The sequence below is a fragment of the Nuphar pumila genome, chromosome 11 (assembly GCF_984573655.1).
Source record: "Nuphar pumila chromosome 11, dmNupPumi1.hap1.1, whole genome shotgun sequence".
NCBI classification, from domain to species: domain Eukaryota; kingdom Viridiplantae; phylum Streptophyta; class Magnoliopsida; order Nymphaeales; family Nymphaeaceae; genus Nuphar; species Nuphar pumila.
In genome coordinates, this window is record NC_143259.1 from 118,826,827 (window position 1) to 118,851,754 (window position 24,928).

The 24,928-nt window shown below is 36.6% G+C and overlaps 1 protein-coding gene across 1 annotated transcript in view; it reads right to left on the reverse strand.

Moving 5' to 3' along the window:
• Positions 1 to 24,928, reverse strand: part of LOC149823123 (protein EXPORTIN 1A-like) — a 59,693-nt gene that overhangs the window by 30,795 nt on the left and 3,970 nt on the right. Inside the window, exons 3-15 of the mRNA XM_089980569.1 lie at positions 14,857 to 14,949; positions 14,623 to 14,694; positions 14,286 to 14,393; positions 14,038 to 14,120; positions 13,709 to 13,847; positions 13,534 to 13,602; positions 13,315 to 13,392; positions 13,065 to 13,127; positions 12,894 to 12,938; positions 12,537 to 12,641; positions 12,336 to 12,434; positions 9,782 to 9,985; positions 9,005 to 9,064 (exon numbers count right to left, since the gene is read on the reverse strand). Of these exons, the coding sequence (XP_089836695.1) occupies positions 9,005 to 9,064; positions 9,782 to 9,985; positions 12,336 to 12,434; positions 12,537 to 12,641; positions 12,894 to 12,938; positions 13,065 to 13,127; positions 13,315 to 13,392; positions 13,534 to 13,602; positions 13,709 to 13,847; positions 14,038 to 14,120; positions 14,286 to 14,393; positions 14,623 to 14,694; positions 14,857 to 14,949 (1,218 nt within the window). The remainder of the gene's footprint in view (positions 1 to 9,004; positions 9,065 to 9,781; positions 9,986 to 12,335; positions 12,435 to 12,536; positions 12,642 to 12,893; positions 12,939 to 13,064; positions 13,128 to 13,314; positions 13,393 to 13,533; positions 13,603 to 13,708; positions 13,848 to 14,037; positions 14,121 to 14,285; positions 14,394 to 14,622; positions 14,695 to 14,856; positions 14,950 to 24,928) is intronic.

Here is a 24,928-nt window from a genome sequence, read left to right on the forward strand (position 1 = left end):
AGATCCCCATACAAGACTGTGTTTTTCACATCTAACTGGCATAAACTCCACCTACAATGAACAACGACAGATATGACCAAACGAATAGTCCCAAGACGGTCGACTGGGGAAAAAGTCTCAAAAAAGTCAACTCCATATGTTTGAGTATACCCTTTTGCCACCAATCGGGCTTTGTATCTTTCAATGAAGTCATCCGAGTTATACTTAATAGTGTAGACCCACTTACATCCGACGATATCTGCATCAGTAGGTGGAACAACCAAGTCCCATGTGTCGCATGAGAGCAAGGCATCCATCTCAACCTGCATTGCTTGCTTCCACTTAGGGTCTAACAATGTCTGATGATGATTAAGTGGAACAGATGTGGCAGATAAAGTAGAGATAAAATTCTTCATGTAGACCCCGAGCTTTGCTTCAGTAACAAACTTGGAAATAGGATGTAATGTGCATTGTCTTGTACCTTTCCTGAGGGCTATAGGTTTGTCATCCTCAACATTAGACATCTCAATATTTTCAGGCGAACTTACTTATGAAGAAGGCAATGATGTAGGATCTGATTTAGGTGGTGATCTGCGAGTATACACCAACGGAGGATTATGATACCGAGCAGATATGGGAGTCTGAGAATGGGTGAGAACTCCACCATTCTCTGTCGGTGAAAACGACTCCAAGGGAACGGGAGGAACTGGAAGAGGCATGACATCACCTTGTTCAACATGTAGTCTGGATGCAGTAGTAGAAAAGTAAGGAATAGATTCAAAGAAGGATATATCAGCACTAACATACTCTCGACGGGAGATGGGATCATAACACTGATATCCTTTTTTATTCTTTGGATATCCAATGAAGACACACTTGATGGCTTGGGCAGATAATTTATCACGGTTAGGTCCAAGTTTATGAACAAAGGAGACGCATCCAAACACCTTGGGAGAAATCGGGAAAAGTAGAGCATTAGGATAGAGAATTTGAAAAGGAATTTGCTCTTCCAATGATGAGGAAGGCATACGATTAATAAGATAGCAAGAAGTGAGAATGGCATCCCCCCAGTATGAAGGTGGCATATTTGATTGCAACATAAGGGTGCGAGCAACATCTAGACGATGTCTATGTTTCCTCTCAGCAACTCCATTTTGCTGGGATGTATGATCACAAGTGGTTTGGGGGCGGATGCCACAATTTCGATAAAATTGTAACAATTCATTTGACTTGAACTCAAGAGCATTATCAATACGAATAATCTTGGCAAGAGAATGAAACTGAGTCTTTATTTCAATGACAAAAGACATAAGAATGGAGGCAACCTCTGACCTTTCTTTTATTAAGAAAACCCATGACAATCTAGAAAAATCATCAACAATAACTAAGTAATAACGACACTAAGATATACTAGGAACTCTACTAGGCCCCCCCATACATCAGCATGCAAAATCTCAAACAATCATTGACTCGATGGACTCTAACTAGATGGAAAGGAGCTTTTGTGATGTTTGCCCAATTGACATGTGTCACACTGGAATGAGTCAAACGGAGAAATCTGAAGAATAAGTCTACGAAGCTTTGGCAAAAGAACATGACCAAGACGGAGATGCCACTGATAGGAACTGGAAGATGACTCAGACACAAAATTCATAGATCCAACTGGCTGATGTAAATAATAGACACCTCCTCATGGCCTCCACCAATCATCTTCCCCGTCAGCAAGTCCTGAAAATACAACACACAGGATCAAATATCACCCTACAGTTACGCTCCTTAGTCATACGACTGACAGACAGTAAATTCTGAGGAAATGAAGGAGCATGAAGGACATTAGTCAATTGAAGTGTGGGGGATATAGAGATGTTTCCTTGGCCTATAACAGGAGAATATCTCCCATCCGCAAGTATAACATTGCGAGGTTCAGCAATAGGATGTAACTTCGAAAAATTATAGGGAGTCCCACATAGGTGTCTAGAGGCACCTGAATCTATAATCCATCTACTACCTTGATAACTCGGGCTATCACCTGTAGAGCATGCAACTTCAGCAACAGGCATAGGAGCACTCGAACTAGGAAGCCGGTGAGACAACAATTCATCGTACTCTGCACGACTGAGGATAACTGGATCGCTGGAGGATATAGTGGTAGTCTCTGCCTCGAGTTTAGCAACCTGAGCCTTGGACACATTTGGTTTGGGCGATGGAATAGGAGGTCGACCAGTCTTATCCCAGCACCTATCTTTAAGATGTCTGAGTTTACCACAATATGTACATTGAAGCCTTCCTCTTCCTCCTATACTGCGAATGCGACCTCTACCTCGAAAATTCAAGTACCTCTTCCACGACCTGAGGGGATAGCTAGAGCTGATGCCTGTGATTTTGATTGGGTCTGAGGAAGAGTGATGGCAAGCCTACTCAGACGATTGTAGGCTTATGCAAGAGTAGGAACATCAGACCCGGTTAGCATTTGAACTTTGGCAACAGAAAAATCAGATGATAACCCAGTAAGGAACCGGGCAACCATAGTCTGCTCCTGATGGGTCTTCTGTTTGGTGTAACATAAGGGTCTGTGTGCATTTAGCCTCTCAAAGGCAGATTTAACAGAGGCATAGTATTGGGTTAAAGTTTGTTCTCCTTGCTGCAACTTGTAAATTTCCTGCTCAACTTGTAGAATACGACTCACATTGGTTTCATGAGAATACGTATCACGAAGATTATCCCACATTTGTCTAGCTGAGGTATAATAAATCAGTCCATCAACTATATGAGGTTGTACACTATTCATTATCCATGACATCACAATGTCATTGTCTTCATCCCAGGTGACATATTTTCCGATTCTTTCAGTAGGCTCCAATTCCAACATAACATGTTTTTTACGATGACCAGAAACCGACATCATGAAGGTGCGAGACCACCGTACATAATTAGTATCATCTAGCTTAATTGAAGATCCATACGAAAATGGATTCGCAAAGGCTTTATATTCAACGACTACCTCTGCTTTTTGGTCATTATCTTGAGCATGTGACTGAGCTATGATAATAAAAAAACTTGCTCACTAAGAACAACTAGACAAAAAAAACACAATCAAGATATTGCTGCTCAACAAAGAGACTCCTGCGCAGTTTGCTTCTAGATCTGAATAGCGATCAAATCATCTCCATAACCACAGAATAAATAAAAAAAAATTATGGAGAGACTATCAACTTCACGACTGGAATGTTCAGCAAGACTACCAACTTCAAGGTTGAGATCCTTACCATTTAATTTCAACGGTAATGATTTAATCGCAGACATTCAACAACGATAAAAACAATATCAAGACAACACCATTCAGATCCAATCGCAGTCTTCAGATCTGTGTGCTTCTCATTATGCGTCACAATGATCAGACGCAATCTGAAAAAAAAAATACCTCTTTTTTTTTAATCCACGAGCAAATCACGATGATCAGCGACACCCACTTCTACTTCACCCTTCACGACTGGCAGCAGCCTGATCACGTTAAGCAGCCAAGGCCCTTGAAAAGAAATACCTTTTTTTCAATCCACAAGCCGATCACGATGATCAGCGACACCCACTTCTACTTCACCCTTCACGACTGACAACAACTTGATCACGCTAAGCAGCCACTAAGCAACAACCTGATCACGATCCACGATCTCCCACTTCTTCTTCACCTTTCACGACCAGCAACCTGATCATGATCCACAATCAGAATTTTTTTTTCACGAGCCGATCACCCACTTCTTCTTCACCCTTCACGACCAGCAGCATCCACGAGCAACGGCAGCAGCAGAGTCATCCCAGAAGGGAGACCCGCTCTGATACCATGTTGATGTTACCCGATTGGTGAACCTAACGTGAACAGAAGAAGAAAAGAGAGAAAGAAAAAAGGGAGAGAGAGAGAGAGAGCACGTGTTTCATTAACCCTAATCACCTATTTAAATAGGTGATTAGTAATATTACACGTAGGCATACGTAATTGTTCTAAATTACGTATGACCACCTCAAGTATGTGAATATTGCTTTTAACAGAGGACAAGGAGGACGTGATGATGCAGAAAGTTTTCTATCTATTGCTGACCTGAAGGAGAAGAAAAATATGACATATCATTGATTATTGACAATGAAATGAACTCTTAAATTCTTAATTATTCTTTTGATGATGAAGTTAAAATAGTCCAACTTAGAAAATTTTATATTATTATTTTTGTTATGGTCTTGTAATATTTTGTTGGTTTGATATGTATTTTTTATTTTGAAGCTTGCATGATGAAGTGAAGTAGTGGATTATGTTAATTTTAAGTTTACACTTTACAGTTTTGAATTTTATAGCTTATAGTTTACAGTGTATGACTTTATAGTGTAAAAATTTAACCATATATCTATGTAATCTTTGAGTTTATTGATTTCTCGTTTTCTATGTTGTAGAGATCACAAGATTTACAACAATCAAGTCATTTGATTCTTTAGTTGAAAAAGGTACGTTTTTTAATCAAATTTATTAGTTTTTTTAATGCATTATTTAGTGCTTTCATGCATTTGTTAAATGGTTGCAACAAGAATGTGAATTATGATATTCTCTTGATGTATTATTTTTTAAATGCTTGAAAGTTGCAATATGATACATTTGTTAGATAATTACAACTTATATTATTTATTGTCTTAGATACATGTTTTATTTTATCAACGATGCCATAAATCTTATTTTTTTGATAAAATAAAAATATATAATTACATTTTCGTCGCTTTCTTCTTTGCATCCTAAGTCGCTTTCAAGACGCTTCCTGATTCGCTTCTAAGTCATCCCAGGCTTCTCGCTTCCTAAAATTTTAGAAGTGTCTCGCTTTCCGCTTTCGCTTCTCGTATCGCTTCCCGCTCCCGCTTTCTCGACTGGCAACTCTGGTTTGGTGTCATATGAAAAGAAGCAGTGGAATAAAAAGGCCAAAGAGATTTACCGAAATCAAAAGAGCCAACGGAAGAAACGACAGCTCTGGTGGATGAGGATGCTCCTTTAAGTAGTAGTTGAAGTGCCTCCACCAATTGTACTAAAGACATGCTTCCAATAGACGACTCACTTGACTCTTGCGGGGATTCGACCGTAGCGACCTTCATAGAATTTCTTTAATTTTGGACAATAAGTCTTTACATGTCTTGGTTATCGGCAATAGTAACAAATGACTTTTCTTTTTTCCAATTCATTTTCTTGTTTTTCATCATTTGTCCTTCCATAGTGTGAAGGTTTGTATGTACGAACATGATTTTTCGGTCTAGATACGACTAGGACCGAGTCATCATCACTTTTAGAGATTTTTTTCTTAAGTCTATTATCTTCCATACTTAACACTTCTATTGTATCTTTTATGGAAGGAACATTTTCTCGATGAATAACGGATTTGGTTGATTCAAACTCCGATCTTAACCCATTAACAAATTGAAAGAAATGCTCTGCATTCATTTGATTTTGGCAGAGTTCTATGTCTTGTGGACAATGCCACTTTGGTTCAAGGAGAGCCAATTAGGACAAGCTATTATAGTATTCTCTAATACTTTTGTCCCCTTGAACCATATTACACACTTTGTCTTAAAGGTTAAACACATGTGCAATGTCTTTAAGAGAATACATTCTGTTAAGATAATCCCAAGCATCATTAGCATGTTCAAATTTTGCAAGGCTTGAACATTTTTTTATGTCAACACTACTTATGAGACAAGACATAATCTTGGCATATCCCATCCTCCATTCTTTCCGCTATTTATCGTAAGTGGTAATGGCTTTGTTTTTCCCAACCTCCATAAGAGGAACTTCTTTCTCTCCTTCCACTTTTGTAAGAATTAGTTTAGGTTCCAAATCGGTTCCATCAATTAATCCCCACAACCCCTTTCCCCATATGAAGTGTTTCATTATTAAAGCCATGTAACATAGTTGGAATCATTAAACTTGATGGGTTTAATGGTAACATTATCATTGTCATCTATTTTACAAGATTTTTTAGGAAAGAAAGAAGCAAAGAGAGAATAGAGATAAAAAAGAAGAAAAGAGAGGATAATAAGTACTCCACCACCGATAGTGAGTACGAGTGCTCCTCCAAGTTATTTACACAATCACGATTTTGAAAGGAACATCACTCCTTTTCTGAAAATTTGAATGGTGTGTTTCTCAATGCACCGAAAAACAAACTTAGCTTGATAAACTAGCTCTGATAGCATGTAAGAAAGTGAGTTCTTGGATTATCACCAAAAGAAGCTTCAAATGGCTTCAACCAAAATACCAAAAGGGAATACTCACAAGAACCGCAAGGGTTCATACAATAATACCCAAAAAAAGGTATTCAATAAAGAGAGAAACAAGAATATTTATTGAATGGGTAAAACACCCTTGAGAGAACTACAATATGAAGGGGCTTTGCCCCATATTTATAATACATGGAAAAAAGGAAGGGAGAGGGAGTCCAACGGCTCTCTAGCCTTTTTGACTAGTCAAAGGTTGACTTAGTCAAAAAGCCTAAAAACAATCCAAAAAGATAAAGAAATAAAAAACCTAATCTAACTAGACTAAACAATTTCCAGTTTAGCCTAGATTATTACATATAATTTAACCGTCAACAAGGGATTTTAGAAGCTGTTTTCTCTAGATTTTGTGTAATATTGAAGGCCCCATGGAATTTTTAAGGTATTATCTGTCACCAATCTCAAACCCTGTTTTCTGAAGAAATAAAGGTTATGTGACCTCTCAGCCAGCTTTTGATGGGTAATAGTGAGTTAGGCAGTGAGGTTAGAGGCACCCACAAGTTTGCCCCAAAAGTTAGGGGAGTTTGAGCATGTTTCCAAGGGTTTTTGGTGAGTGTGAGGCTAGAGGCAACCCTAAGCGGGAACCAGTTGGTGAGTAGATCATAAAGGGCCTGTGATAGACCCTAAGAAAGCAAGTTTGTAAGGTAGAGTTAATGTGTTTGTGGAGTAGAAGAGTAATGAATACTCATAGAAGTGTAAAATGGGCGATCCATGTGATACAGAAATGAAGAAAATGAAGGTCCCAGGGTCAAAAACACCTTAAATTCTAGTGGAGTGGAAGGATTCCAAATCACAAATGTAAGGTTGGACGATAGGAACTACAAAGAATGGACACAGACATTGGAATTGTCAATTCCTAAAAAGGGTAAACGGGAGTACATCAATGGAAAAGTTAGCAGAATGGACGAAGAGTCCCAAATACACAAAGCGAATAAAGGAGAATGCATTGGACATCTCTTGGATTCTACAAATAGATGTTACCAAACATTGCTAGGATATTTCTGTATCGACATACGACAGAGGAAGTGTAAGAAGCAATAGCAGAGGCATATTTCAAGATAGGAAATGTAGTAAAAAAGTATGAGACACTTGATAAAATAAGAAAGTGTCATAAAGGAAATAAGACCATAAGTTAGTACTATGTGGAAGTGGAACAGTAGAGATCATTGGATTAACTGTACTACTATTCTCAAATTGACTGTCCAACATGTGCAACCAAAAAAAAAAAGAGAGACAAGTAAAAGGAGGAAGGTGTTTGATTTCCTGTGGGGGTAGCAGTAGAATATGAGGCCTTCGGGGTATTACAATTTACCTCTGAATGCATTTCAAATGCCGGCTTGAGGCATAAAATGACATTTTGGTCTTTTTGTTATAAAACAACTATTTCTATGTCATCTTGTGCTCTTTTGTTAAACAAATCAACAATGAGTGCATTTTAGTCACTTTGACTAAACAAAGTTCAACTGAATGATTTTGACTAAACGTGTCTTTAAAATACAAGTTATAAAAGCAGTAAACTAAGACGTAATAACCAAAATGTTCAGTGGCTTTCTCCAAGTAGCTGGTAAGTTTGCAGCATTTTGTAAATTACTTTAGGGTGAGGTTAAAGATTGAGGCTGCTGAAAACATTGATTTTTCTTCACCTTTGACACACCCAACTATCAGAAAAAGCTGAAATTTTAACTGGGACTTTCACCAAAGTTTAGAATTAAACCCTCTATCTCATGTGCTAAATTTTATCTTTTTGTTTCATCTTACTAGTGTGGCTAAGTGAGAACTCTACTATTTACTTGATTAAGATAAAATGTATAACAAAGTTCACAGAAGAAATTTGCTAAAATAATGAGCTCTTGCTAGAAAAATATGCATATGAAATTATCAGGATTTTATGGAACTCAAAGCAAAAGGAGACTGTTAAAACAAAACATATAGATAGTCCTCAGCCTCTGGCAGACAACCTATAACACAGCTAAAGAACATGAAGACACTGTTTTGTGTGTAGTTTCGTAACACAACAGGGAGTAAAATGGAATATCCTGTGATACAACAGGGAGTAAAATGGAGTATCCCCGTGAGTTTGTGACAACAACTTCTACAGTTCTACTACAGATATGATTCCAGGTGGTATAGTTGGAGCATTAACCAATTACCAGGAGCCACAAAAGAATTTGCTGAATAGCAAAAGACAAAGGTGCAATGCCATAGGACATTTTCAGCATTCAAATAAGACGCAAAAAATTTGGCCATAATCTGTTCATCAGGACTACAAATATTTTCGGGAAACGCCAGCCATAAAAACTTCAAACTTCAGGTAAGCTAATTAAATCAACAGACGTAATATTGATTTTGCAACCATCAGGTGGTAGAGCAACTGATGCAGAAGTTTAATTGCTGATGTAGAAGTGAACTTACAATGCCTCTACAGGAATATTGATTTATAATGTAAATAAAACACAAGAACTGGCAGAAATATCCCCAGGATCTTCATGGTTCCAATACAGTCTTTAAGAAATTTTAAAACAAAAAGTGTTTGTCATATGGATAGACAAACAGTAGAAGAATCATATAATCACAGAGAAAAACTATGAACAGCAGATAATGTGATCAAAGAAGCACATGTTTATTGTAAGTTATAACAGAAACCTAACCATAACAACAATCATAAAATCCAAAGCGCTACCGAATTGCCTCATACAAAACAATTTGAACGCAAAGAAGCACATACCTGCTGCTCAGTATCTTCATGATCTAGATGTGACAAGTATACAAGTGTTTCTCTCATAATCTGCAAAGTACAAAAATTATATGCGAAGTCCATCAGAAAGATGTCTACAATATATATATATATATATATATATATATGTCACATGGGTGCGGGTACGGGTGCGGAGCAATTTCAAAAATTTTGGACACGGAGACACGGCTATATATATGTATATATATTTTTAAAAAATATATATAACAATAATAAGACTCGGTCAAAGTTGTGCCCATTAGGGGACACGGCTATATATATATAACAATAATAAGGCTTGGCTATATTTTTTTTAAATATATATAAAAAGATCGATTTTTTTAGTTTTTATACGTCTTTTGCCCTAAAAATGGACAAAAATATACTCGGTCAAAGTTGACCGAGTCCAAAATGTGGACGGACTCAGCCCTGGTGCGTTGACAGAGTCCGACAGTTGGTTGACCATGTCCGCCCCGTGTCCGAAGCCGCACCCGTGTCGGGGCGTGTTGCGTCGACCTTATAGCCGAGTCCGTGTGACTTATATATATAAGAACTCCGGAACAGTTAAAGTAGAAACAATAGCATGATAAATAATCTGAGTAATCTGGAACATGGTTCACCCCTAATGCCTAAACTTAGCAATAGAAGAAGCAAATAAATCAGATCCTCGTTTTATTAAACAGAATACTTGAGACTCCACCATAAAAGAATAAAGGGCAATGATAATCAAAATTGAATAACAAGTTTCCAAGATCTTGTTAGCCCAACCTTATACTGAACAAGAACATCGTTGTCTTTCATAGTTTCCCGGACAATGTTCCCATTTTCATCCTCTACAATGAGAACTTCTTCAGGTTTTGCCATACGGCAGATCATAAGCATTCTTAGCTTAGACATTGGACCAGAATATAACTGGCGCCTCTGTAAAAGTCGTGAACCAAGGCCATCAACCACACCAGAAAGTAAAGGCACCTGCAATTAAATGGCAAAGTTGGCAAATTAATGACACATTGTTATTTAACAAGATTCAAGATGAAATTTTGCACATATACTAACATGAAAATAAATGCTCTTTTCTGAAGTTCTTTGGATGGAAGCTGATCCATGGAACATTAAAAAAAGGTTGTTCATGAGCAACCGTAGATAGTGGAAGATACATAATAATAAAGGACCATGCAGAACAAAAATACAGTTGTGTATGGGGCAAGCACAGAATGTGCAAGATACATTTGAGGGTCGATAATTGTCAGCACCATAGAAGTAAATATTAACAGTATAAGATGGTTTACTGAAAGAATACAAACTAAAGAAGGAATGCCTCAAAATCCATAAAGGCATTCACAGAATGACTTGTTCCCAACAACTTCCTTGTCAAGCCAATGAAAACAAGGTTGTCTGTATCGTACCATATCATACTATAAGGTATGATATGTATTGTTACTATGGGATTTTCTAATACGATATGCCCCTGTATCTTACAATGCACTACGATAAGGTGGATATCTTAAGATACACTACAAATGCAGTTTAAAAGCACTTATCTCAATTTTTTTTCGAAAACATATCATCCCTAAAGAGCTTAAGAGTGATTTTTTCCAAAAAAAAGAAGATGATGATGATGATACTCAATGATTGACGTTATCTAATTCATTTTTGTTTGAAATTTATTTTTAAGCATTACAAAAATAATGTTTTGTGTTTATGTAAACACACATTATTATGAATCTTGTAACTTATTAGCTTAGATTCGTTATTTAATATGCATATTATTTCATAGTTTGCATTTTTCTTGTGAGATTGCCATTTATTATTATCTTGATTATTTAAGGTTCAATGTCATATGCATGCCATTCATACCAAGACATAAATGCTTCATATGTGATTTTTTGTATCTTGTGAAATTCATTATTGTTTCATGTGTTATTATGATTTGTTTAGAATTTTTGCTATTTTTCTGATTTTTATTGATTTTTCTGGATTTTTTGAAATTTTTTTATTAAAATTTACGATACATTTACGATACGATACGATACAATATGATATGGTGTAACTATGGGCCCGACCGATACGGGTTACAATACAATACATACAACCTGGCGTGAAACTGAAAGACATGGTGATAAATGAAAATTGCTTATATTTGGAAACTCAAAAGTTTTAAATTGTTGGTGTGTATGTCAGAAGATCTAAGGATCAAGAAGGAAAATTCATGACATTAGAAGGCAGAGAAAAGCAATGAAACCAAACACAAAAGAATTGAAAAGGTGAAGCAAAGAAAGGCATTACATTGAAAAATTGGTCTCTTATGAGACCTGCACTCTATGTTTTTCAAATTTATTTTCATGAAATCAACAAAGGGAACCAGTTGCCTATCAAGAATGGTAAAAGAAAACAAGTGGATAGATGCTATGAGTGAAGAGAATGCAGCTATGCATCTCAATCACACGTTGACATGGTCAATTTTTTCAAGGTCGCAAAACAATGATGTTACTGGAAGGAAGTGGTTTTGCAAAGAAAGAAACAGAAGTCTGTTGGTAAATCTCAAACAGAAGCAGAGTAATGAGCTTTGACAGGGAGCCTCTCAGAGATTGTATGGATCAAGAGTTGTTTGCATGATTTAGGAACCCGAGCAGGACAATCCACCACATATTATAATAATAGGCATGCATTGGCTCTCATTGCCAATCCAATGATTACCGACAGATCTAAACATATTCATATTGATTATTATTTTGTGTGCAAGAAAGTTAAAAATGAGGAAGTCAAAATAAAGTTTGTGAAATCAGAAGTACAAGTGGCAGATATGCTCACAAAAGGACCAAGCAAAAATATATTTTGATTCTTACAAGGCGTACTGTAGGCGTTGGAAGCCCTTGCATAACTTGAGGTGGAATATTAGTTGAAGTGTAGTCAAGGCACATTTTTGTCATTTTACCTGGTTATTACTTCAATGTTCATGCCCTAGATCTTCAACTTGATGCTATGCATCATTCTTTTACTGTTTGTCTTGCAATTGGTATGATTTTTGTTGTTCTTATGTTAGCCTCTTGTATGAGCTCCTTATTGAGGGCTTCTCTTATTAATGACAAGACTGTGTGCAGCCCCCCCACAAGAAATCAGTTTGGGGCCTGGACACTGAAGGAAATCCTTCCTCCCTCTTCCTACCTCTAAAGTATTACTTCTTCGAAATTGCAAGTATGAACAAATTCAATCTTAATGAACCTGGACCCTTAAGAAAAGAATAAAGAAAAAGAAAAAAATCAAGTTCAGACACAGCAAAGGGATTCCATTACAGAAACATGATATAATACTGTCAGATTACCTGAAGCCCCATCATGCTTGCAGAACTTGAAGGATTATCTATACTATGGTGTGCTTCGAAAAGCCCCAAGACCAATGAATTCCAATAGTCTAGGCAAACCTTCACATATATATTAAGAAAAGATGAGCATTTGCATTCGACCACAACAAGTAGCAATGAAGAAAACAGCAATTATAGGTCAGAATATAGCATCATCCATACCTTGAAAACCTCTGTGTCATCAACATAAGAGATTCCAATTAAATATTCAAGACCCATAAGAGCAGATTGATTCTCAATAGTAGTTTCAAGAATTCGAATACGAGACTGCACAGAAATTTTTCTTCTCAGGTGGTGCAAAACTCATTCAAATACATGTAATCTTTTCCACATTGAGAATATAAAAAATGATAGCCACTAATGGATGTTACACAAACAGTTCTCAAGTATAATCAAGATATAAATAGCAATAAAAAACCACAGAAACCAACGGCCAGATAAACACATCATCCTAATCAAAGAAACTTCTGTAAAGAAATCATTTTCACACGAGTGTTGCCACCAAGCAAAAGACCTTGCCTTGAAAAATGAAGTGAAGAAAAGAGCCAGATTTTGAATAAATGCCTGCATAGAAATAAAAATATGCAGATACATAAGAAGCAGTGACCTCAGGAAACAAACAGATCCTAGGGAGATCTACTGGCATGTTTGCAGATGAACAATATTTTAGAAGCATCATGTCACAGTTACCTGCTCCTCACTGGAACCATTAACATATGCTTCCGGTATATTTGTTCCTAGAGGGAGAATGATCTGCAGATCATAACACAAACTTAAAAATAAAAAAAAATTAGAGTATAGAAATATTTCAGCATGGCCATGGAGATTTGTGTCAACTAAGGTATAAGCAACACAGTAGATAACATAAAAATGGAGTACAAAAATAACAGAAATAGGGCCCTTCAAGAATTAGCACATGAAATACAAACAGCTCTAATACCTGCAACTGTACCATAAAAACAGTATACATGGTGATATACTGACTGTCATAGAAATCTCCAAATTGAAGGGCAGCCACCTAGGGAAAAAAGATACAAAAAAATGAATCACTCAAAAATGAGCTTAAATTATCTTTTATAGATAAAAGCAAAACCTGCAAGTAAAATACAGACTTAAAATCAGCACCGCTGTTTTAAATCAAGGAAATTAAAACCAGTACCTCTGTTAAACATTGTAGTGTTAAGTTTCTGTATGATGCAATTGGAAAGAATTTCAAAAGCGTCTCCAGCTATTCTCCCATAGAAACAACCAAAAAAAGGAAGTAAGCTTTAGCAATACAAGTTCTGCAAACTATGAAATACTGAAAATGGGCTCGGAGCTGCTCAAGAACCAACCAATGGAGACTCAAAAATATAGCCCAGAGGGATCCATGACAGAAATGCATGAAGTGTTGCTAGCGTTTCCCTTATAAGTTCCATTCTTTGGGATATGGACAGTATATATAAGCATAGCTCATGTATAAGTTGAAACTCACTGCAACAAGGCCAACAAAAATACAAAAAGGTTCAGATTGTCCACCTGGAAACCCAAAAAAAATTACACATTTCATAATTATATATGAAAAGGGACAAAGGTTTTTGGCTTAAAACACAAAGAGGAAGGTGACCATAACAAAATAAAATAAAAAACAAAACTTGTCATAAAGGACTTCACTTGATGTTACCTGTTCAATGATTGTTTTAATTCTTTGATCTTTTGCTGTGTCATCTCTCCTCTTGAAAAATCAAAAACTTCCTCACTCAGAAGCTGACAGCAAAAGGGATATGTTAGCCCAAAAATCATATCCAGACCACGTCAAGCCGACAATAGCTGATGCCGTTTAATTCCAGTTGATCTTTTCATTTTTGTGGTAGTAGTGGTGGACTACAAAAGCTAGTGAGTCAAAAACAGTTTCAGAATGTCAGATGTTACCTTTAAAATAGCCATGCAATTCTCACATATTGTTTCACTACTCTTCGCAGCTGAAACAAGATCAGAAATAAATGATGGCCATCTAACAGGCCATTCATGTTTCAAGACCTGCAATACAGAAAAACAATTTTGGAATTGAAATCACTGCACTCCCAACTGAAGAAGTGTTTGCAAAATTCAAATTTCAGAAACACATAATACTGAAGGGTTAGCATCAGTTGAAACACTTTGCTTTTTCTGATACATTCATGTGTCCTAATGAGCAAAATTTGCAGAAAACTGCTGTAAAGGAAAATAAAAACAAAAGCAGAAACGACAGAAGATTCTTTAATGTTACCTGAACAAGTATAATATTAAGTTTATTGACATAAAGCCTTTCCCTCCTAAACGAGATCTCATTACTTGAGAGCTATGTTAAGACAAAAAGCATCAAAAAATATTAGCGTAAGCCACAAAAGCAAGAAATACAAAATGAGAAAATCACCAAATAATGCAAATAACTGTTACACAAATTAGGAGCTTGAATAAAAAATATTCTCAAGTGTGACAAGAAATGAATTTCATGACTTACCTGCACAATAAGATCTGAAATGTAATTTTTTATCCCATCTCGTTGTTCAACAGGCAATGCATTCCACCGATATTTGATGACACCTTCCAGGACCTGCATATCAAGGAAAAGTAGGTTGTTATTCAAATTTAGACATCTGACAACCCAAGGAAAAGCAGGTTGTTATTCAAATTTAGACATTTGACAACCCACATGATAATGAGGGTACAAACAACAAGAAAGTTAATCTTCATTCTGTGCTCTTTCTAATAATCAAAGTAAGATAGCAGGCAACATCAATCAAGTACAGACAATATTAAATAGAAAGGCACCAACAAAGGATGCAGAAGACAAGTTTCTTTGGTAAAGAAACTTTTCACATTGTAAAGATACAAAAAAAGGAAAGTTCAAAAAAGTCATGATTGCCATATATTCCATTATCTCTGTTCCTTTCTGAACTAGTAATATTATGATTGCATTCATGGCATAACATCCCTTACCTTCATTATGCTAATAATACTTGGATGCTATTGGAAAAACAAGCTAGACAACCAAGCTTACTAGTAAACAGAGTCTTGAGCTCAAGATGAACATGTAAAAATGCATTTAAAGTGCTGTTCTAGATGGAAAGTAGACAGAAAAACAGGAAAATACAAATCATATTACAAGGTAATCCTGATCAGGCATGTGATACTGTTCAAGAATCACACAGACCTCACATTAGATGTGATGAAAACTTCTAATTAGTAAATAAATCATGCTAAATACATCTGTATGATTAGATTTAACATTTGGTGGGTAGACGCAAATAAACAAGAGAGTACCAACTTATGGTATCATGGTACAAAACCATTATATATTTCCTTGTATAAATGTGTGTGTGGGACATCAATAACACAAGTTTGGCTCCTCTTTCTAAGATTCTATGGAATCAAGTAGTCAATTAGGATATATTTAACACCTTCTATCTTCAATGATTAGTCAAGCCAATTACAACAAAGATTAGTTCATGGCAACTTTCAAGATGGAGCAGAAGATTGGCTTTCGGCATGCAACAATATATATTCAGTGGATTAGCCGCAGTTACTACATCTTCTAAAGAGGGAAGTTACTCAGTAGGTCTCCCTTCCCCAGTAGGGTCAGTAAGGGAATGAGGTGAAACTTGCAAGCATTTGCAACCAGTAATGGTTCATTAGAACATATGGAAGAGAAAGAGTTGAGCCCCCTTATATCAGTGTTATCAATATTCAATTATATTGTACATTATTGGCTTTCAATATGAAACAACATAAAAATTTGCTAGGTAACAATTATGGAGTCCTATCAGCTCATATTGAACAATATGGATGTGTATTTACTGTACAAGTGGATTCTTTTTTTTCTTTTTTTAACTTGTTCGACAACTAGAAAAGTGGAAATTAGAAAAGTTTATTAAAGGTATTCTGTGCAAGATCTATGTGATTGAAGCTAAAGGAGGGCTTCAAACTGCTAAAAAAGTATTTCGTGAGATCGTGCAAGCCCTAGAGAGGTCTTCGCGTAAGGATCTTAAATTTTGAAACCAATTGGTGACATAAGAACTCTGATCTTCACTATTTTAAAGGGTTTTTCATTGTTTTAAAAATTTTGTATTAGATTCATTAAGACCCTGTTTGGAATCTCGGCGTCCATGGTAGCTAGGGAAAGAAGTATGGAATCCACAAATGTAAAACCCGCAATTTTTAAGGATTATTAATAAATAAAGAACTCATTTTTTTATCTCCAAATTAGAAATGTGTTTCTAGCTTTTGAATTTTATTTATTTATTTATTACATATTCATTTGTTCATTCAAGCCAATCAGGGTATAATTTGCATTTATAGAACTATTTTGGGTTATAAATCACTATTTATATATATATATATATTATATTTAAATATATTTTTGATGGAGTTTGTAAATTATTGGGGTGTATTTGTGTATTATTTGGCTCTTGGTAATGATTTATAGGGTAATTCGCTATTTTTGGCTAATCTAGTTATAATTGTCATTTTTTGCATTTGCAATCGTACACGAAGGGTTCGTTGTATTGCTTGGGTAGCAGTCTTTACGAACGTCGAAACTCCTTGGTCTTTTGAGTTTTGATTCATTGTTCTTCACACTATTAAGGTAAGATACCTTAACTGAAATTGTAGAGAGCATGTTTAGGCATTAATTGTATAAGCATGATGTCGTTGCACTGAATATTTAAATGAATTGCAAATATAAGTTATGCTCATACACTTCACTTAGCTATGGAAGATGATTTTTTCCCTCATGTGTGTGTTGCACTCTTTAGGCAACCCCTTTATTTTCAGAGGCAAAGTGAAAAAGGCAATAAAACAAATATATAACCTAATTATCCGAAGCATAGTTTGAAAGCACGCAACCTAAAGCAAGATGTGAGATACGATTTGTTAAAGAGAAGATTTAGTAAAATATTTAAACCATGGAGGAAGATTTTTCAACGTGCAAGGATGAACATCTAAGAGTAAAAATAAAAAATTGTCTTCCACATAAATGATTTAGTATAAATAGAACTTGCTGAGTCGGAATATCTTGTCAAATAATGCAAAAGAAATTCCCATCCCTCCATTCAAAATCAAAAGCTAACTTGTTGGGTGCAACATGCACTAAGTGTTAAAAATAAAATTGTATTCAAATACCCGATAAAGGTATTTTTGTCTTTTACTATATATAGTAAAGTCCACTAGAGACTGAAATGTAATTTAGCATTGTAATAAATAATCTGTCTAACAACCATATTATGACTGTTGGGCACAACAGTCAAAATATGACGGTTGGGAGGCAGTCCAAAGAGTCGGACTGCCTCCCATGTGCTGGAGTAAGGCTCTATAAATAGAGCCTCACTCCATTGTTATTCCTCAATGCTCTTAGAAGCATTTGAGGGTTTTCTCTAGAGTTTTTTTTTCATCTTGTAGGCTTGTATGCCTTTTGTGCTGTTTGATATTTTCATCTCTTTTTATATTGTATTTGGTCCATTAGTGACCAACCTTAAGTGAGTTTATTAAAGCCCTTTGTTGGCATTATGTTTGTTTCACTATTGTTTCATTGTACCTTGTTTCATTACATGGTACCAGAGCTAGGCTTTTGAAAGAAGGAGAATCTCATGAAGGAAGTGTTCTTCGATCATTGATCATTCCCTATCTCCTCTATTCTAAACTCAAGTATTCATTATGGGAGAAAGAGAGTTTGCCACCGTCATCACCTACAAACTTAATGAAAACAACTACTTGATGTGGGCGACGGCTATAGAGAATCATATCAAAGAAAAAAAATTGTGGGTTTTGTTAATGGTTATACTAGTGAACCACAACTCAAATTGACTAGAAGAGAAGGAGATCAAGTCAAAGCCTTGTCTGAAAAAGAAAAAGAAAAAGCCTTAAAGAATACAAAAATAAATTGGAAGATTGGGAGGCAAACAATGCACAAATACTCTCATGGTTTATGAATACCATGGAGTTCAAGATCGCCACGAATATCATCAAATTCAAGAAGGCACGTGACGCATGGAGCTTTCTAAGTACCTTTATCCAAAAGGATATGGCTAGACTTTATTATCTCCAAGACAAGGTACGTAATTCAAAACAAGAAGATAAAAGTGTAAGATTTTTACGGTATTTTATCTCATATTTGGAATGAATTAGCCATGTTGGAACCAAAATGGGAAGGTTCGGCTATTGACATGAGAAGGACCCAAATCGAAAGAGAAAATCTTTTCTCCTTTTTTTACGATCTTCGACCGAAATTTGAGCAAGTAAGATCTTCCTTACTTCATAGGACCACTTCTCCTTCTATAAGTGAAGTTCTTTCTCAAATTTGTCAAGAAGAGACAAGACTAGGAATGCACTAAGTCTAATGATGAAGTCCTTGCCATGGCAAAACCCAGAAATTTCGTGAAAACATATAAACCACCTCACTTTGAGAAAAAGTTTAATGGGGAAGGACACAATGGAAGAGGATACAAAGGAAAAATTATTTGTCATCATTGTAAGGAACTCGGACATATAAGACTGGAATGTCCCAAATTTAAAAAGGTGGTTGTCTTAAGTGAAGAACCTCAAGAATCAAGAAAAGGGGGCAACTTTAATGAATTAAATATTGCTCAAATAGCAGAAGTTGTCTCACAACTTCTCAAGGCTACACCTTCTACATCCGGGGCTGCCATCTCTTCCTCGTCTCCTCCAGGTAAGACTTCTTGGATTCTAGACTCAGGTGCTTCTTTCCACATGACTCATAATGAGTCTCTATTATCCAATTGCACTAAATCATATTTCTCATGTGTGTCAACTGCTGATGGTACCTCTTTAAAAGTCAAAAGCTCAAGAAACCTTGATGATATTTCAAAAAAAAAAAAATTGTTTCAAAAGTGAGAGTCATTCTGGTCTCTCAAATTGCTGACTATGGTTGTAAAATATTCTTCTCATCTAAGGCGTGTTGGGTGCAGGATCATCAGTCAGGGAAGCAGATTGGGCAAGGCCATAGACGATGAGACCTTTACTACATGGATTTCCTGTGTTTACCAAAATACTCGTTTTGTAATCATGTCAAAGACATTAATATAGATCTTTGGCATAAAATATTAGGACACCCAAGTATATCCAAATTATTTTTTTTTTCATTTTTTAAAAAAAATTGTAAAGATAAAAATTTTGTATGTGAAGATTGTATACTTGAAAAAATGCAAATGATACATTTTTGGTCTAGAACCTCTCTGACACATAAAATTTTTGAATTAGTGCATTCGGATGTGTGGGGTCCCACTCATGTTATGTCAAAAGGTGGTTATTCGTATTATGTTACATTTATAGATGATTTTAGTAGACATACTTGGATTTACTTTCTCAAACACAAATCCGAAGTTTTTTCATGTTTTAAAAACTTTCGTAATCTAGTTAAAAATCAATTTAAAACAAATATTAAAGTCTTCTACTCCGACTCTGGGGGAGAGTTTCTTTCAAATGAATTTCAATTATATCTAAAAAATCATGGAATTGTGCATCAAAAATCATGCCCTAGGACACCTCAACAAAATGGGATTTCTGAAAGAAAACATCGTCGTATCATTAAAACTTTTAGAACCCTACTTATTTCAAAAGAAATTCCAAAGCAATTTTGTGTTGAAGCTGCCCTAACCGCAGTCTGTCTAATAAATAGAATGCCTTCTCAAACTTTGAAAAACAAGTCTCCTATTGAAAAAATCTTTAAAATTTCTCCTAATTTAAAAAAGCTAAAGGTATTTGGCTGTAAATGCTTCGTGTTTCTTAAAAAATACAGCAAACTCTCTCCAAAAGCCATAAAATGTGTCTTTCTTGGTTATCCTGATAATAAAAAAGGATATCGAGGTTATGATAAAACAAATGATAAACTCTATGTTTCTAGAAATGTTACCTTTCTAGAAAATGACAATGGATTTGATTTTGAAGTTCCTAAGGAAGAATACGAGTATGCTTTCTTATTTGATTTGTTACCCAATAAAGGTATTACTAATGATATTGAAACCTTCGAGTCTATTAATGATTCGAGTAGCGAACCATCTCAAGATCTTATTCAATACTCTAAAAGAAATACTGGAGAGCATCCATGTGCCCTTGACAGATATAATCAACTAACAAATACTGAAGAAACTATTGTTAGAAGGTCAGAACGAACACATAGGCCTCTAAGTAGGTTTGTCTCATACGAATCCTTCTTACCAAACTACAGGGCATGTCTTCTAGCCATTCATTCCTATCATGAACCATCCAACTATAACGAAGCCAAAAATATAAACGAATGGGTTGAAGTCATGAAAATTGAATTAGATGCATTACACAAAGCTCACACTTGGGTAATTCAACATCTTCCTATCGGAAAGAAGACAATAGGGTATAGATGGGTGTTTAAAATTAAAACAAAAAGTGACGGGTCTCTTGAGAGATATAAAACAAGACTTGTTGCAAAAAAATATTCTCAAGAATATGGTATAAATTATGAAAAGACATTTGCCCCAGTAGCTCGTATGACTACAGTTAGAACTCTAGTTGTTATAGCATCCATTATAAAATGGCCGATGTATCAGTTAGATGTTAAAAATGCATTCTTGGATGGAAACTTAAATGAAAAAGGCATGGTCCTTCATCTTCAAAAAGCCCTATACGGGCTTAAACAAGCCCCTAAAGCATGGTATGATCGGTTTAGTGGTACGATATTAAAACTTAGATTTAAATCTTGTTACACTGACACTGCTTTTTTTTGTGAGATCTACAGGTACATCATTGATCATTCTTCTTTTGTATGTTGATTATATGATCATCACAGAGAATAATTAAAAGAAAATTGAAGATATTAAAATTTTGCTTAAAAAATTATTTGATATGACTGATCTTGTTTTTTTGAGATACGTTTTAGGAATTGAAGTAGTCTACCCACCAAGAGGATACATTTTATCTCAAATCAAGTTTGCAGCTGATATTATTGAGCGTTCAGAAATCATTGATACAAAATATGTTGATAGTCCTGAAGTAATAAATGCGAAAATGCGAGTTGAAGATGGAGTATTATTAGATGATCCAACCCCTTATCGACAACTTATTGGATCGTTGATGTACCTATCCATTACAAGGCCAGATATTCCGCATGTCGTACATTCTGCAAGTCAATTTCAACATGCGCTCACAACCGTCCACATGAGTGCAGTATTAAGAATAGTTCGATACATCAAGAAAACTATATCTAAAGGACTATTCTTATCATTTTCCTCATCCTTAAGTCTTATTTCTTACATTGATTCTAACTGGAGAGGAGATCCCAATAACCGTCACTCAATTACTGGCTTTTGTGTGTTTTAAGGTGATTCTCTCATTTCTTGGCGATGCAAAAAACAACAGAAAGTGTCTTTATCCTCTACGAAAAATGAGTACAGGGCAATGGCTACCACAACAACTGAAGTTGTGTGGATGAGAGCACTACTTTCTGATATAGGTGTTGCTGTCTCAGAACCTTCAAAGCTATGTTGTGATAATAAAAGTGTCAGCTATATAGCCAGCAATCACACATTTCACGAGCCAACAAAACGCATTAAGATGGATTGTCACTATGTTCGCGAAGAATATTTGAAGGAGACTATTACATTGCCATATGTCTAGTCCAAATTTCAGATTACAGACTTCTTCACCAAAGCTCTTCCACTGCCTCAATATTTGTATCTTCTTAGCAAACTTTTGGTGATTTCCCCAAAAGTTTGAGGAGTGTTAAAAATAAAATTGTATTCAAATACCCGATAAGGGTATTTTTGTCTTTTATCATATAGTACAATATAGTACAGTCCACTAGAGACTGAAATGTAATTTAGCATTATAATAAACAAACTGCCCAACAGCCATATTATGACTGTTGGGCACAACAGTCATAATAATGACTGTTGGAAGGCAGTCCAAAGAGCTGAACTGCCTCCCATGTGTTGGAGTGAGGCTCAATAAATAGAGCCTCACTCCCTTGTTATTCCACAATGCCTAAGTCACAGGGACTCGGCAAAACAGGTGTCGCACCTGTGTTGACGTGACGCGGGTGCGGTCAACACGACCCTGGATGCGGTCAACGCACCCAAGGTCATTTTTGTCCATTGTTTTGGCATTAAAAAAAATCCCCGATGAAATGGAGAATTAGGGCAAAAAAATTTTTTGCCCTAATCTCTCCTCTCCTCTCCCCCTGAGCTCGAGCTCACTCCTATCGACGCCCCAGCTCTACCTCCCAGGCTCCTCCTCTCCTTTCGCAGGTAAGTACCCTCTCTCACTTTCTTCTTGGGTCGGTAGGGGAGGGGCCAACCCCCCCCCCCCCTCTGGCTCTCTTTTTCGGTCGGCAAGGGAGGGGTCAAGCCCCTCCCCCCTCTGGCTCTCTTTTTGTGTCGGCAGGGGAGGGGCCGAGCCCCTCAGCCCTCTGGCTCTCTTTTTGGGTCGGCAGGCCGAGCCCCTCCCCCTCTGGCTCTCCTTTTGGGTCGACAGAGGAGGGGTCGAGCCCCTCCCCCCTCTAGCTCTCTTTTTGGGTCGTCAGAGGAGAGGTCAAGCCTCTCCCCCCTCTGGCTCTCTCTTTGGGTCGACAGGGGAGGGGTCGAGCCCCTCCCCCCTCTGGCTCTCTTTTTGGGTCGTCAGGAGAGAGGTCGAGCTCCTCCCCCCTCTGGCTCTCTTTTTGGGTCAACAGGGGAGGGGCTGAGCCCCTCCCCACTCTGGCTCTTTTTTGGGGTCGGCAGGGGAGGGGCTGAGCCCCCCCCCCCCCCCTGCTCCCTCTGTTTTCGGCAGGGGAGGGGTCGAGCCCCCCCTCTCGCTCTCTTGTTGGGTCGACAGAGGAGGGGCTGAGCACCCCCTGCTCCCTCTGTTTTTGGTAGGGAAGGGGCTAAGCCCCTCCCTGTTTTTGGCAGTGGAGGGGTCGAGCCCCCTTCGCTCTCGCTCTCTTGTTGGGTTGGCAGGGGAGGGGCTAAGCCCCACCTTCTCCCTGTGTTTTCGACACAGGGAGGGGGTCGAGTATAATTGATTTGAAAATTTTAATATATTTTTTTTTGTGTTTTCAGGATAAAAATAACGGATAAAGGGAAATGACTTATGTCATCCTCATCCCAACATGTGAGTTCTTCTGCTAGTTTTGTTGATAGTTGCAGTGAGATTGATGATGTGGGGCCACTATGGGTACATGTAGATAAACTTGCAAAAACTATAGAAGGAGCTGGTGGAAACAAGAGATTTCGATGCAAGCTCTGCGAAAGAGATTTTGTTGGGTCTTACACAAGAATGAAGGCTCATTTGTTGAAGATACCAGAACATGACATTTCAACTTGCAGAAAAGTTGATGAGGCAATGCAAAGACAATACAAGAAAATACAAGAAGAATATGAGAAGAGAAAGGCAATGATTGATTCTTCTACAGTCAGTGTGAAATTTGCAAGCCACCAAAAAGATGCTGAAAAAAAAAGTCAATGTAGGAGATAGAGGAACGATACAAGCAACATTCAATACATATGGAAGAGAAGAATTAGATAGAAAAGTTGGGAGGTATTTTTATTCGGGTTCACTCCCATTTAATGCGGCTAGAAATCCTTATAGGAAGGATTTAGTAACATCCTTGGTAAATTGTAATTTGAGTGGTTATGTGCCTCCAAATACAGAAAAATACGAACCACACTTCTTGCAGAAGAGAGGGCAAATGTGGAGAGGTTGCTAGAGATTAAAAAATATTTATGGGAGCAAAATGAAGTTTCTATTTTGTCTAATGGATGAACAGATATTCAAAGTCGTTCATTAATCAATTTCATTGCTTGTTCGCTTAGAGGCCCAATATTCTTGAAAGCAGTTGATGCATCTGAGGAATATAAAAATGCAAAGTATTTGAAGGGATTGTTTATAGAAGTGATAAAAGAAGTGGGTGATCAGAAAGTGGTACAAATCATTACAGACAACGCTCCAGTTTGTAAAAGTGCAGCGTTGAGTTTGAAGAGTCAGTACCCTCATATTTTTTGGACTCCCTGTGTAGCACACAGCTTAAATCTAGCCCTAAAGAGCATCTGCAGCCCCAAAGAAGAAGAAAATTCACAAGCATTGCTTTATGTTCATGGATTGAAAATTTAGAAAGAAATGTCAAAAGCATTAGGAATTTTGTTGTTAACCACCATCGTGCTAATGCTATATTTAATAGGCATTCTGATTTGAAATTGTTGAAGGTCGCTGAAACACATTTTGCGTCCATCATTGTGATGATGAAAAGGATTTAAAGAGTGAAGAATGCTTTGATTAACATGGTGACTGATGAAAATTGGACATTCTATCGTATTGATGATGATATCAAGGCTCAAGAAATTAAAAAATTCATTCTTGATGATGAGTTTTGGGATAGAGTGGTATACTTCCTTCAATTTACGCAACCTATTTGGGAAATGTTAAGAGAAGTTGATAAGGATGAGCCCATGCTTCACAGAGTTTATGAAATGTGGGATAATATGATTGAAAAAATACAAGTTATAGTTTTCGAGCATGAAGAAAAAAATCTTGCATTAGATGATTCAGATTTTTTTAATCATATTCATTCAATT